General features: G+C 40.8%; 1 protein-coding gene across 2 annotated transcripts in view; it reads right to left on the reverse strand.

The window, feature by feature from the left end:
• The window catches only part of LOC122563613 (membrane-bound glycerophospholipid O-acyltransferase 2-like), a 66,252-nt gene extending 56,824 nt beyond the window's left edge, over nucleotides 1–9,428 (reverse strand). The window contains exons 1-2 of one of the 2 annotated variants that reach the window (XM_087976800.1): nucleotides 9,114–9,428; nucleotides 528–633 (exon numbers count right to left, since the gene is read on the reverse strand). Coding sequence is in view for 1 of the 2 variants with exons in the window: in XM_043717571.2 (XP_043573506.2) it covers nucleotides 528–673; nucleotides 9,114–9,182 (215 nt within the window). In the remaining variant the exon portion in view is untranslated. Of the gene's footprint in view, nucleotides 1–527; nucleotides 674–9,113 lie in introns of both variants that reach the window. The other variant, XM_043717571.2, reaches the window with a different exon arrangement.
• Between the last annotated feature and the right edge of the window lie 4,776 nt (nucleotides 9,429–14,204).

Here is a 14,204-nt window from a genome sequence, read left to right on the forward strand (position 1 = left end):
TCTCCTTGCAAATTCCCTTCTGAAAATTACAATTGAATCTGCTTCCAATGCCTTTGCAGGGAGAGCTTTTCAGATCAAACCAGCTCACTACTAAAAAGACAAAGCCTCTTTCTGATTCTTTTGGAAATCTTAAACCCAGGTCCTTTGTCTAGCGACCCAAGTACAGTGTATGCAGAAAAAAACCCTCTTCATTTATTGTATCAAAACTCTTCATAATTTTGAACACTTCCTTCTTCTGCTCTAAAGAAAAGAATTCTAACTTCTCAAAACTGAAGTTATCAACCCAATCCTATTGTGATAAAACTATTTTGCTTTTACCAAGAATAATTTCTACACTTGGTGCTCTGGCACTAATTGAAACTCACGTGCATTAATTAGTAATTGATGTAGCTAAAATGTTGTTTTCTCAGAATACAAATAAGGCAAAGTTGCTTAGTGCAGAACTCATCAATACCAGTTTCTGGTTTTAGTCATCCTGCTTTACAAATGGAAAAGGTTTTCAAATGCAAGTTTGCAAAACTACCTACCTGCCAAAGCAGAAGAATGCAAAGTGAAGACCCAAGAGGGTGGCTACTACATGCCTGATGATATGGTTGGTCTTGCTTGGATGGAGGTAGTTCCGAAATAGAAAAGCTGTGAATAATCCGAACAGTTGGCACATTGCAAAATTTACCTTTTAAAAGAAAATTACATTTGAAATGTTACAGATTGGAACTGGCTATAATACCAATTTAGAGTCATCTCTTTGTGTCTTCAATGCAGTAAAAGACTAAGAAGCTTCACCATGACAGTGGAGAGGGATAGGTGAACAAACGTTTGGCAAGAAAGGTCGATTTTAAAAGGGCGAGGCAAGAAGTAAAGAGCCAAAGAGATTTAGGGTGGGAATTCCAGAGATTACAGCCCAGGCAGATGAGAAACAAACACTAATGACCAGTGACAAAAATTAGGAGTGTACAAGAGGTCAGCATTGGAGGAATATGGTGAATTTTGATTTATTTGATTTGATTCAATTTATATTTATAATACAGTAATAAGTTTCCAGCCAGAGGAAGTTACTGAGGCAAAGAGGGGCAAGACCAGTGAGATATTTTGAAGATATCAATGAAAATGTTCAAACTGACCCTTTGACAGACAAGGTGACAGTGCAGAAGACACAGAAGGTGACGGACACATATCAACATCTTAGCTTGAACACACTTACTTTACTCTGTCTAAAACCACCCAGTCTATGGATTGGATTTGGGATCTTTTCTCACCTACTTTATTAGCTCTTTGTCCAACTCAGTGTCAAACAATTTACCTGATACAGCTCCTGTGAAGGGCCTTGTGACATTTTTATCATGCGAAAGATGCAATGTAGATGCAAGCTGATGTGATTGTCTTTAAAGTGATTCCACTATATCAGTAAGTACATCTAATTCCCATTTTATGGGAGGGAAAATGTTACTCTTTAATTTCCAAACTACCTCCAATGTTTCATAACTTAGTATTTCTCAATAATTTCTTCTTTCAGATAACTGTATTACAACACTAGCCTGTTGTCACAATATTGTGACAATGATTCATTAGTTCCCGTGCAGTGCTCACTTGACAGGAACACTCACATGACAGCTCAAAAGATGGGCAAACATGAAAATATAAATATGTATTACACACATGCATTTATTATATAAAAACACGCAAAAAGACATGCACAGTTATACAATATATAAAGATATATAACTCATTTCATTTCCTCATAATAGAAAGTATTGCAATGGGTATTGCATGGGATCTGGACTTTTTAAATTGGATGTGAAAAATGTTCCTGGCTTTAGACTTATTTGGGTCCTCTCTCTCACCATCTTCCCAGTAAATCAATAATTCTCTCAGTTTAAGTTTCTTTTTTTTTGCCCGAACTGGAAAAGCTCTTCAAGTGGCTTCCAATTTTTACCCTTCTTTCATCTTCACATGGTCCAGCTATGACTTTTCCCTTCCCTTCCTCAATTTCTTTTTCTCCAAACCTGGGAATACTTTATCAGCAAATATGCAAGATACGTCCATGAGCTTAACCACACTTGCTCACCTTAAAAACAAAATATGTTGATTATATTCAGTGGATCAGGCAGTATTTGGTGAGAGACGTCAATGTGCTCTGATGAAGGATTTTCAACCTCAAACATTCTGTTTATCTCCCCAGATACTGCCTAACCTAAAGAGTATTTATTGCCGATTTCCAGTATCTACGGTATTTTTCCCGTGTTACATTTCCCCACACACTGCCTCATGTCAGGACTTCAATCTATTCTCCCAGTTTCCCCATCTTCATCACAATTTCTTATGATGCAACTTGTAACACTTGTTCCTTCACCTCCTCTGACCTCACCACCTGAGGACCCAGACATGCCTTCCAGGAGAAACAGCAATTTACATGTTCTTCATTTAACTTATGGCCATTAAGCCACAGCAGTTCTGGTTACAACATTGTTGGATGTAATAGCACTAGAGAGAGGGCGCTGAAGAGATTCACTGGGATGTTGACTAGATTGGGACAATTCAGCTCTGAAGAGAGACTAGATAGGCTGTGGTTGTATTCCATAGAGCAGAGCACCTGGCTCTCACTGTCCCCCCCAGACTGCAGTGTTCAATCAAGCTCAACCCAAACCCAAGCAACTTCAAATAAAAGCAAAACACTGTGGATGCTGGTAATCTAAAATAAAAACAGAAAATACTGGAAAAACTCAGCAGGTCAGGTAGCCTCTGTGGAGAGAGAAAAACAGAGTTAAAAGTTTTGAGTCTGATGCAACTCTTTCATCTTCTGGACTACTTTACTGACAGTAAACTCTGCCCACTTTCTATGTGCTTCTTTCCATGCTTCAGTCTCAATTCTGGTTTAGCTGTTGGACTGTTGATTATTTTGCTGTTCATTACAGAACAACCTTGGTTATGTGAACAACATTCCGGCAATAGTACTAAAGACTTGTGCTCCAGAACTTACCATTCCCCTAACCGAGCTGTTCCAGTACAGTTACAACACTGGCATCTATCCGACAGTGAGGAAAATTGCCCAAGTATGTCCTCTACATAAAAAGCAGGACAAATCCAACCCAGCCAATTACTGCCCCATCAGTCTACTCTGGATCACCACCAGTAAAATGATGGAAGGTGTCATTAACAGTGCTATCAAGCAGCACCTGCTCAGCAATAACCTGCTCAGTGATGCCCAGTTTGGGTTCTGCCAGGACCATTCAGCTCCAGACCTCATTACTGCCTTGGTTCGAACATGGATAAAAGAGCTGAAATCCAGAGGTGAGGTGAGACCGAGAGCTCTTAACATCAAGGGTGCAATCGACCGAGTGTGGCATCAAGGAGCCCTCACAAAATTGGAATCGGGGGGGAAACTGTCTGCTGGTTGGTTGGAGTGATGCTTGACACATAGGAAGATGGTTGTGGCTTTTGGAGGTCAGTCATCTCAGCTCCAGGACATCTCTGCAGGAGTTCCCCAGGGTAATGTCCATAGCTCAACCATCCTTCAATGACCTTTCTTCCATCATAAGGTCAGAAATGGGGATGTTCGCTGACAATTGCACAATGTTTAGCATCATTTGCGACTCCTCAGATACTGAAACAGTCTATGCCCAAATGCAACAAGATGTGGACAATATCCAGGTTTGGTCTGACAAGTGGCAAATAACATGTGTGCCACACAAAAACCAGGTCTCACCAAGAAGAAACAAACAATCTAACCACTGCCCTTGACATTCAATGGTGTTAACCATTGCTGAATCCCCCACTATCAATATTCTGAGGAAACTCAACTGGACGCACCACATAAACACAGTGGCTACAAGAGCAGATCAGAGGCTAGGAATACATCAAGTAACTCACCTCCAGACTACCCAAAGCCTGTTCACCGTCTACAAGGCACAAGTCAAGAGTGTGCTGGAATACCCCCCACTTGCCTGGATGAGTGCAGCCCCAACAACACTCAAGAAACGCGTAACCATCCGTGACAAAGCAGGCTGCTTGATTGGCATAACATCCACAAGCATTCTCTTCCTCCACCAGTGATGCTCAGAGGCAGCAGCAGTGTGTACTTTCTGCAAGATGCACTGCAGAAATTCATCAATGTTCCTTAGTCAACACTTCCAAACCCACGGCCACTTCCATCTAGAAGAACAACTGTAGCAGATATATGGGAATGCCACCACCTTCAAATTCTCCTCTAAGCCACTCACCATCCTGACTTTCCTTCACTGTAGCTGGGTCAAACTCCTGGAATTCCCTCCCTAACAGCAATGTGGGTCAATCCACAGCAGGTGGTCTGCAGCAGTTCAAGAAGGCAGCTCACCACCACCTTCTCAAGGGCAACTAGGGACAGGCAATAAATGCTGGCCAGCCAATGATGGCCACATACCACAAATAAATGAATAGTTTGAGGATTGGTAAAAGATAGACGAAAGAATATAAATTAAGAGCTCATTGCAAAAAAAAAGTTACGTGTTGTCAAGGCTTTTTGTCTTGCTCTGATCAAGGCAACTTGTAGAAGTATCAAAGCAAAACCAAGACAACATTCATGTTGTAAAAAAGGTGAGTGCTGATTGGTGGGTAAGTGGAATCTGATTTGTAGAGGCATTGCCATGGAGAGAGCATCGGTTAATGATGACTGACAGTTGTCTGACAGTTAGTTTTTGTTAAAGTTTTAAACCAGGCAGGTTGCTTTGATTGGTTAGAGCATTGTCCTTACAAATGAACTGAAGTGGGCACATGTGTCTTTCTGTTCGCAAAGAACAGGCCCTGTCTTTTAGTGTATGCAGCTTCCAGTACATGCAAGTGCATCACATTGCAAGCTCTGATCAGATGAGCCAAAGGGCCGAGGAGTGGCATGTGGAGTTTAACTTAGATAAATGTGAGGTGCTGCATTTTGGAGAGGCAAATCAGGGCAGGACAAATATGTTTCACGGTAAGGTCCTGGGGAGTGTTGCTGACCAAAGCGACCTTAGAGTGCAGGTTCATAGTTCCTTGAAAGTGGAGTCCCAGGAAGGCAGTGAAGGTGTTTGGTATGCTTGCCTGTGTTGGTCAGTGCATTGAGCATAGACGTTGGGAGGTCATGTTGTAGCTGTGTAGGACATTGATTAGGCCACTTTTGGAATATTGTGTGTAACTCTGGTATCCCTGCTATTGGAAGGATGTTGTGAAAGGGTTCAAAAAAGATTCGCAAGAATGTTGCCAGGGTCAGAGTGTTTGAGCTATAGGGAGGGGTTGAATAGGCTGGGGCTATTTTCCCTGGAATTTTGAAGGCTGAGGAGTGACCTTATAGAGGTTGATAAAGTCATGAAGGGCATAGATAGGGTGACTAGACAAGGTCTTTTCCCCAGGGTGGTGGGGAGAGTCCAAAACTGGAGGGCATATGTGAGGGGGCAAGATATAAAAGGGATGTAAGGAGCATTTTTTTCACACAGAGGGTGGTGTATGTATAGAATGAGCTGCCACAGGAAGTGATGGAGGCTGATACAATTACAACATTTAAAAAGTGCCTGGATGGGTGTATGAATAGGAAGGTTTTAGAGAGAGATGGGCTAAATGCTGGCAAATGGGATTGATTTATTTAAGATATCTGGTCAGCATGGAGCAGTTGGATCGAAGGGTCTGTTTCCATGCCTCTACGAATCTATGATTAAGAGAGAATAAATGTCTTCACTGAAAGAACAGAGAGGTTTCGGAATTCACCATCAGGACGGCCAAGGTTCTTAATTGTTGAGTTACTCCAAATAGAGAGCAGAAGACCTTTGGACACTTAGGGAATTAAATAATATAGGGATAACGCAAAAAGGTGTAATTGAGGTGAAAGATTTGTTACGATCTTATAGAAGAGCAGACCAGGCCCAAAGGACTGCACAACCTTCTCCTGCTTCTATTTCTAAAGCGACATTTCTAACTCCATCCCTCAGCCACAGGCATCGTTGGCAGAGAAAATAAACCTACTTAGAGACCATTCTTGACTGACTGCTGGAGAAAGATTTGCTTCAACCAACTCTTCCTTACAACCAAGCAGACCAGGGGCTCACCAGGTTGGCCCACAGTCCCCAGAAAATAATCCCTGGTTTCATGATCTTCACTAAAATTGCAGAGTGCAACACCTGACAGAATATGTTCTTTCCATTTTCCCTTAGTATTTTCTTTCATTTGTTGCAAATTTTCATAGATTTCAAAATTTTAAGTCAGAAATCACGCAATCAAGTAACAGAAGACTGTGCTCACTTTATCTGAGCTGTGGGAAAGAGGGGCAATGTGAGAATAAACATGTTGAATAACCAGTAGAAATTGTGCTAGGATGGCGCAATTGGAGGAAATTCACATTGTAAGAAAACCTTCAGGAGTGCCTCTCATTAAAGTAGGAAATTGAAGCAAAGCAGCAAATCATTCTCTCTCCGCTCTGACTCAGAGTAACTGAGATTTTGTTTTAGCTTCCTTCTCCTAAAAGATGTTCTGCTGGATTTCATTTTTGGTAATGTCAGCTGCCCTTCCATATCTCGTTCAAGTGAGTAGCCTTAACATAAGCTGAGAGAGCTGGGACACCATTCGATTTGAGATGCACATCCAATGTCATCAAAACAGGTAATTATAAAGATTATGGACTGTCATTTAATCAATCCGCCCCAACCGGCACTGGAGCACTTAAGCCGACTGGAGTCTCTATGTCAGCCACGGATCAATGGGTACACCCTAGCTTCACAGCTAGAAGATCATGGGTACAGGTCCCAATTCAGAGGTTTAAGCGCATTGTCTGATACTCCTAGTGCAATACTAAGGGGCTGCTACACTGTTAAGGTTCCAAGTTCTCATGCTAATCGGAGGTCTGACAGTGCTGTTGTGTGGACAGAAGAGATGCCATTCCCTGGTGCAAAGATCAGCAGTACCCTCCCCATTATCGTGACCGATATTTATCCCTTAACCAGCACCTTTAAAACCTTTGACTTCACTATTATTACATTCTAAAAATTGGGCTAAATGGTTTCAACCATTATAATGATTGATGATATTTCATAGGCTGTTAAATGACATAAGAAATCCTGAAGTTATTGAAGGTGCCTTGAATCATTGCTATGTTACATTGGTAACACCATGGACTACTGTACAGTTTTGGCCTTCATATCTAAGGAAGGATATATGTGCCTATGATGGAATGTGACATAGATTCACTAAACCGATTCCTGGGATATGGAGATTGTCCAATCAGAAGTCATTGAATATTTTAAACCTATATTCGCTTGAGTTTAGAACAATAAGAAGTGATTTAATTGAAATATATAAGATGCTTGAGGGGTCTTGATAGGTTAGATACTAGGAGGAAACTTAGTGTGTAGAACATTCCAAAGCACATATCAAGGCAGTAACACCACTCTAGGTTAAGGCATAAGTACACCACTTCAATATATTGAATGTAATTTGTGACTCCAAACTTTTATTTGGCACAGTTACAGGATATACACTGGATTTCAATCTAGTCTCAATGAGCTCACTCCAAAAAAAACAAGAGTATTCTTTGTGGTGATTGAATAGGCTTTAACAGAACAAAGACCAAAGAACATTACAGCGCAGGAACAGACCCTTCGGCCCTCCAAGCCTGCACCGATCGAGATCCTCTATCTAAACCTATCACCTATTTTCTCAAGATCTGTATCCCTTTGCTCCCTGTGCATTATATATCTGTCTCGATATATCTTAAATGATGCAATCATTCCCGCCTCTACCACCTTCATTGGCAACACATTCCAAACACTTACCATCCTCTGCATAAAAAACTTTCCTCATATATTTCCTCTAAACCTTTCCCCTCTCACTTTGAACTCATGAGTTGTTTGAATCAACAGTTTTTTTTAACTGAAGTGGTCCAAAAGGGATTAATCTTTGTCAGATTAGCGAAAGAATTTAGATATTTGTATAAAATGAAAATAACAATTGAAAAATACAAATCAGGAACATTTAAAATTAACTTTTGTCATGCACATTCACCAGGACATAGTCTGTCAAGCACTAACCCTTCCTTAGCAAAAGCTATTACACTAATATTAAAATATTAATTAGTATTTGAACTGGCTAGTTTAATATTTGGAATACTTCCAATGTTTTAAAGGAGGAAAAAAGCTTTTGATAGTTGGGATAGACTGCCCATTAGTTACCTAATCATACAACTTAGTTGTTATAGATTATTGAACACAAAGTAACATTTAACTTATCTCTTGCACTATATAAGGCAAAAATACTTCATATGGTTGGACAGAACATTAACAATAGCATTTATATAGAATCTTTGCTGCATGTTAAAACCTAGCACAGCCAATGAATTACTTATAAAATGCAGTCACTGTTTTCCTGTGGACAAGGAACAGCAGCCAAATTGTGCCAGCAAGATCACACAAATTGCAAATACTTTGATGGTGCTGTTTGAGAGACAAGTTCAGTTCAGGCCTAAGACAACTGGTGAAATAATGCCAAAAGATCTTTATTCAAGCAAAGATGGGCGTTGGGTTAATACCTTGTCTGAAAAAGGCACTTTCTACCATGCAAGTACTTCCTCAGAGCAGAACTGAAATATCAACCCCGAGCTCCTGTCTAGAAATAGCAAGTTCGTGTAAATAGAGATGAGATAAAAGCAGAAAATAGTCGAATTACATTTTTATTTCATTTCCAGCATCCGTAGTGTCTTGATTTTCAGCAGCCATGAGATGTTGACTGGATAATCTGCATTTTAGTTACGGTTCAGGGATGAACAGTGGGCAGAACACCGGAGGAAAATCTACTGCTATTCTTTGAAATGTTCCCGTGAGATCCTACAGCTACTTGATAAAAGCAGACAAGGGCTCTGTTTATCTTATCTGAAAGACAACACCTCCTCAGTAGGGCACTGAAGCATCAGCCTTGATGTTATGCGTGAATGTCTGGATGGGGGTTTGATGTGAGGAGTGGGGAGTAAGGAGAGGCGGATAGTGGGTGGTGGAATACCATTGAGCCAAAGCTGACCCCGAGTTCCATACTAAAGCAAGAGCAAAAACTTCCATTTAGAAAAAAATGTTTCAAACCAGAGCAATCCCTTTCTTTTTTGTTCACCCAGAAATGTATGAAATCGTTACCTGTTCTATGGGTAAACGGAGTCTCTCGCTGAGAGGCAGAAGTAGCTCTGATCCACCGCTTGAACCCATGCTTGCACCCAGCAGATAGTGAGAGGCGAGTGGCGATCTCCTTCCGGAATGCACCTGAAACTGACAGAACTCTCACCTGAAACTGACAGAACTCCGAACGCCCACAAACTCCCTGCTGTGTCTCGGCTTGCGCTCAGTCCCCGGAGCTAACATCAACTCCTCAAACTTTCTGAATAAGTGCCGTTGATTGGACAACGTCATTGTTTCCAAAACATGGGTGGGGAGAGGGAGACCTAAGTCAAGAGATTCCCCAAGAAAAGAAAAATCTGGCCGCACGCAAAATTTAAATTTCAAAAGGGTGTTTCCCCTCAGACGCGTTCTCTCGAGAGCAGAGCTTTCCGAATATGTGCAGAACTGAGCCCATAGCACACCCTGTTGGTCATCTGCTCAATGCATTGGGATCAAATCCTCATAAATTCTTCTGCAAAAGGGACAAATTTCTTGAGTTTGTGTAAAATAAGGCAAAAAAAAACTCTTTCACTATGCTCCTAATATTACAGGAGTAAATTAGCGTACATCCATACACACTCATAAATTGTACAGCATGAAAACAGACCAACTAAACCATGGCAAACATAATCCCAAACTAAGCTAGTCCCACCTGCCTACTCCTTGAAACATTTCCTATTCACGTACTTACCCAGTGTCTTTTAAATGTTGTAACTGTGCCCACTTTCTCAGGAAGTTCATTCCACACACTAATCACTCTCTATGTAAAAAAAATTGCCCCTCCTTTTTCAAATCTCTGTCCTCTCACCTTAAAGTGTGCCCCCTAACCTTCAAAGCTCCCCCCCCCCCCCCCCACTAGGGAAAAGATAACCTACCATTAACCCTATCTACACCCCTCAAGATTTCACACAGCTCTATAAGGTCACCCCTCATCCTCCTACGCTCCAGTCAAAACAGGTCACAGCCTTTCTTTGTAACTTAAACCTTCTATACCCAGTAACATCCCCAAGATGAACAGAACAGTCTACTTTTCTTTCGCAGAGGACAGATGATAATTTAAAATTCATGTAGCACTTTTAACCCAGTAAAACATCCCTAAATAACTTCACAGAAGCATTAACACAGAAAAAAAAGATATTGTGCCACAAAAACAGATAGACAAGTGATCCATAGCTTGGGTGAAGATTGGTTGCAAGGATTATGGTAATGGGGCTAGAGATATTTGGGGGGGTGGAATTTTCAGAGCTAAGGGCTCAAAACAACCGAAAGTGCAGCCACTAATGTAAATTCAGTTTGCTCTAGAGACCAGAATGAGAGAAGTGAAGAGATTTTGAAGGGTTGGAAAGTGGAAGGCAGCTTGAGGTAGAGAGATATAGAAATAAGCCTTAACTCGGAGAGAGATTGGATGTAGAGATTATAGCAATATCAATAAATACCACTCGTGACTCCTAGCAAACTGGAAATCAGGTCAGTCTATAGATTTTGAACATTTTGCTTCACTGTCACTGTAAAGAAATGCTCTACTTAATACCATCCAACAACATTTCGACAGTCTAGGGGAGCTCCTATAGGTTTGTGTGTGGGAACACTTGATTTTACAAGGAAGATTATACCATGAAATATATATGATTTAGACAGCATAATTACAAGCTGGTTCTTAAGTCAATTAGATATCAGAAGAAATGAGCACCATTAAACTGATCTTCTTTATTTATATCCCTTTTGAAGTCTGTCTGTCTGCCTCAGGGCATGCCCTAATGTCAGCTATGAGAATCTTGAGGCACTTACTAAGGAAAGAATAACTGAGAGAGTTTCCCCTCAATGCTTGGACCTCTGAGACCCAATCTAGATGGAAAAGATTCCTTGGAAAAGGTGTAAATCAGTTATATCCAATTGGCATATAAACTCAAAGACCAGTTAATCTGCCGTTGGTGGTTGGTGTTTGCCTAGGCAGTGCTTTCAGCACGTGGACAAGTCATTCAATCCAACTGTGCCTCCTCCCACCATACTGCCGATGAAAGGACTAAAACGTTAATTCTCTTTTTCTCTATTCATTGATGTTGTAGCTCTACTAACTATTTCCAGCATCTTTTATCCTCTGTTCACCCCCACCCTGACTTTACCTCATCATCTACCTTCTCCTGTAATAAATCAAGGCTGTTCACATTTATGTTTTCTCCCCACTTTCTGAATGAAAACATTTCTCTTGAATTTCATATTTTTATGATTATCTTATAGGTATGTTTTTTTTTGTTTTCAATTCACCTGCAAGTGGAAACATCTACTGTACTTCTACATTACTGGGGACTCATGCATATCTTAAAGTCCTCTTTCAATGCTCTCCTCAACTTCTCTTTCCTATGAATGGTGCTGAGCCGATGTTCTTTTTTTATTATTCATTGCATGTAAGCATCGCTGGCTAGACCAGTATTTATTGCCCATCCCTCAATGCCTTCGATCTGAACAATTTGCCAGGCCATTTCAAAAGGTAGTTAAGAGTCAACCGTACTACTTTCGATCTGCAGTCATGTATAGGCCAGGCAGACCAGGTAAGGATTGCAGATTTTCTTCAATAAAGGCTGTTAGAGATTCAAATGGCTTTAACAGCAATCGACAGTGATTACACAGTCACTGTTATGCTATCTTGTTATTCCAGATTTTTATTGATTCAGCAATACCATGGTGGGATTTGGACCCATGTCCTCAGAATGGTAAACTGTAGTTCTAGATTAAAACTCAGTGATATTACCACTGCATCCCCTTAGTTGGTTAGTATTCTTACAAATCCACTTTATACATTCTCTAGGGTCTCTGTATTCATTTTTAATATGGAGAATAAGATTGTGCGGTGGTTTAGGGAGAAATGTTGACTAGGCATTGGCAGAACTCCCTGCTCTTTATCATGTAGTAACATGGGATCTTTTACATCAGCATCAGCCAGGAAACAGTACCCTATTAGCATCACATCCACGAGTTAGTATATTCAACAATACAGCACTCTGTCAACAATGAATTGAAAGATTCAGTACTCAAATGAACACTTTCAGAAGAGGTGTGTCAGCAACTCGAAGAGACAGTTGAGCATTAAAGCTGGTAATGTACATTGCTTCCCTGATGTTACAGAATGGATGCACATTGACTGTACTTCATTTCAACTGGAATGAAAAGGCACTCTCAGCAGACAACTGTAAATAATCAGAACCACAGACCCAGATGGTTCCACTTTTGCCCCATCCATTTCAAGGGAGTGGGGATGGCCTCGATTTACAGAAAACCACCCGAATTTGCAGCATGTCTCTGCAGAAATGATTTTAATTAGAATCTTAAACATACTAAATAGCAAGGGGAACCTGAAGAATGTGATTTTCAGAAGACAAGACTATTCTTTTCAGTCCCCTCTCAAACACAGCTCCCTATGTTGAGACATATATGTATATCCAGAAGAATAATATTCTTTTCTCCTCATTTTCTGAATGCACCAACTCTTTCCAAGTATACAGTTCCATGGATATTGAGTGACTTTCGTACTGTACCACACTGACCAATTTTTGATTATAACCTTAAGCTTATCAAAGTTCACAGAATATTCAATTATAGGAGAAGCTTCATATATTTATTTCCCATCAGGAGTCAATTATAGAGTCATAGAGATAGACAATATGGAAACAGATCCTTCGGTCCAACTCGTCCATGCCAACCATGAATCCTAAATGAATCTATTCCCATTTGCCAGCACTTGTCCAATGTCCCTCTAAACCCTTCTTATTCATATACCCACCCAGATACCTTTTAAATGTTGTCATTGTACCAGCCTCCATCACTTTCTCTGGCAGCTCATTCCATATACACACTACCCTCTGCGTGAAAAAGTTGCCCCTTAGGTCCCTTTTATATTTTTTCCCCACTGACCCTAAACCGATGCTCTCTAGTTTTAATGGTAATCAGAAGGAGGAACTCTGTCTGGTTTCCTCATCTACCCCAGGTTTGAGCCAATGTTTCCCAATGCAGATAAGTCCTACCTGCGGTGGAGATGGAGAAAGGAGGTGCCATGTATAGTCTAGCTAATGAAACATTAAGTAGGAGGACATCGTGGCCCAGAGTCTGGACTGAGTTTAGAACGTTGCAACTTTACATAACTTTGAAAAGGAAAGGACAGCATTTTTACTTTTTAATTATTCTTTTGGATACAAAGAATGCTAAAATTTATTGTGCATCCCTAGATGCATTCAGGAAGATGGTGCCAGACCGTGTTCTTGAACTTGGAGTCCATGTAGTGAAGGTACCCCCATGCTGTTGATATCTTGGGAATTTTAGGATTTTGACAATGAAGGAGAACCGATGCACCACCAAGTGGGGTGGTGTGTAATTCGGTGGAGAATTCAAGGTGATGGTATTCATATGTGTTGGCTGGTTGAGGTGATGCTCAGTCTTGGAATGTATGCAATACATGACATCACCACCAGGAGTCCCCAGAAAGCCTTTGCAAACATTTAAAATGGAAATCATTTATTACAAGCTGTAACCTAACTATAAATATCATATTTGAAATTTTGCTAATGAGTGAAGCAAATCTTGTTTAACTTTGCTTGGACCTTCTCCATAACTGTAACTCCATATTCCAAATCATCCATATTCCCTAGTTTGATCAGGTAGAACTCTGTGGGAAGCTAGAGAAGTGATTGCTGGACCTCTTGCTGAGATATTTGTATCATCGATAGTCACAGGTGAGGTGCCAGAAGACTAAAGGTTGGCTAACGTGGTGCCACTGTTTAAGAAGGGTGGTAAGGACAAGCCAGGGAACTATAGACCAGTGAGCCTGACATCAGTGGTGGGCCAGTTGTTGGAGGGAATCCTGAGGGACAGGATGGACATGTATTTGGAAAGGCAAGGACTGATTAGTGATAGTCAACATGGCTTTGTGCGTGGGAAATCATGTCTCACAAACTTGATTGAGTTTTTTTGAAGAAGTAACAAAGAGGTTTGATGAGGGCAAAGCAGTAGATGTGATCTATATGGACTTCAGTAAGGCGTTCGACAAGGTTCCCCATGGGAGACTGATTAGCAAGGTTAGAT

Source organism: Chiloscyllium plagiosum, unplaced genomic scaffold (genome assembly GCF_037043375.1).
Source record: "Chiloscyllium plagiosum isolate Xiang-an unplaced genomic scaffold, Cpla_swu_hap1 HiC_scaffold_30, whole genome shotgun sequence".
Classification (NCBI taxonomy): Eukaryota; Metazoa; Chordata; class Chondrichthyes; order Orectolobiformes; family Hemiscylliidae; genus Chiloscyllium; species Chiloscyllium plagiosum.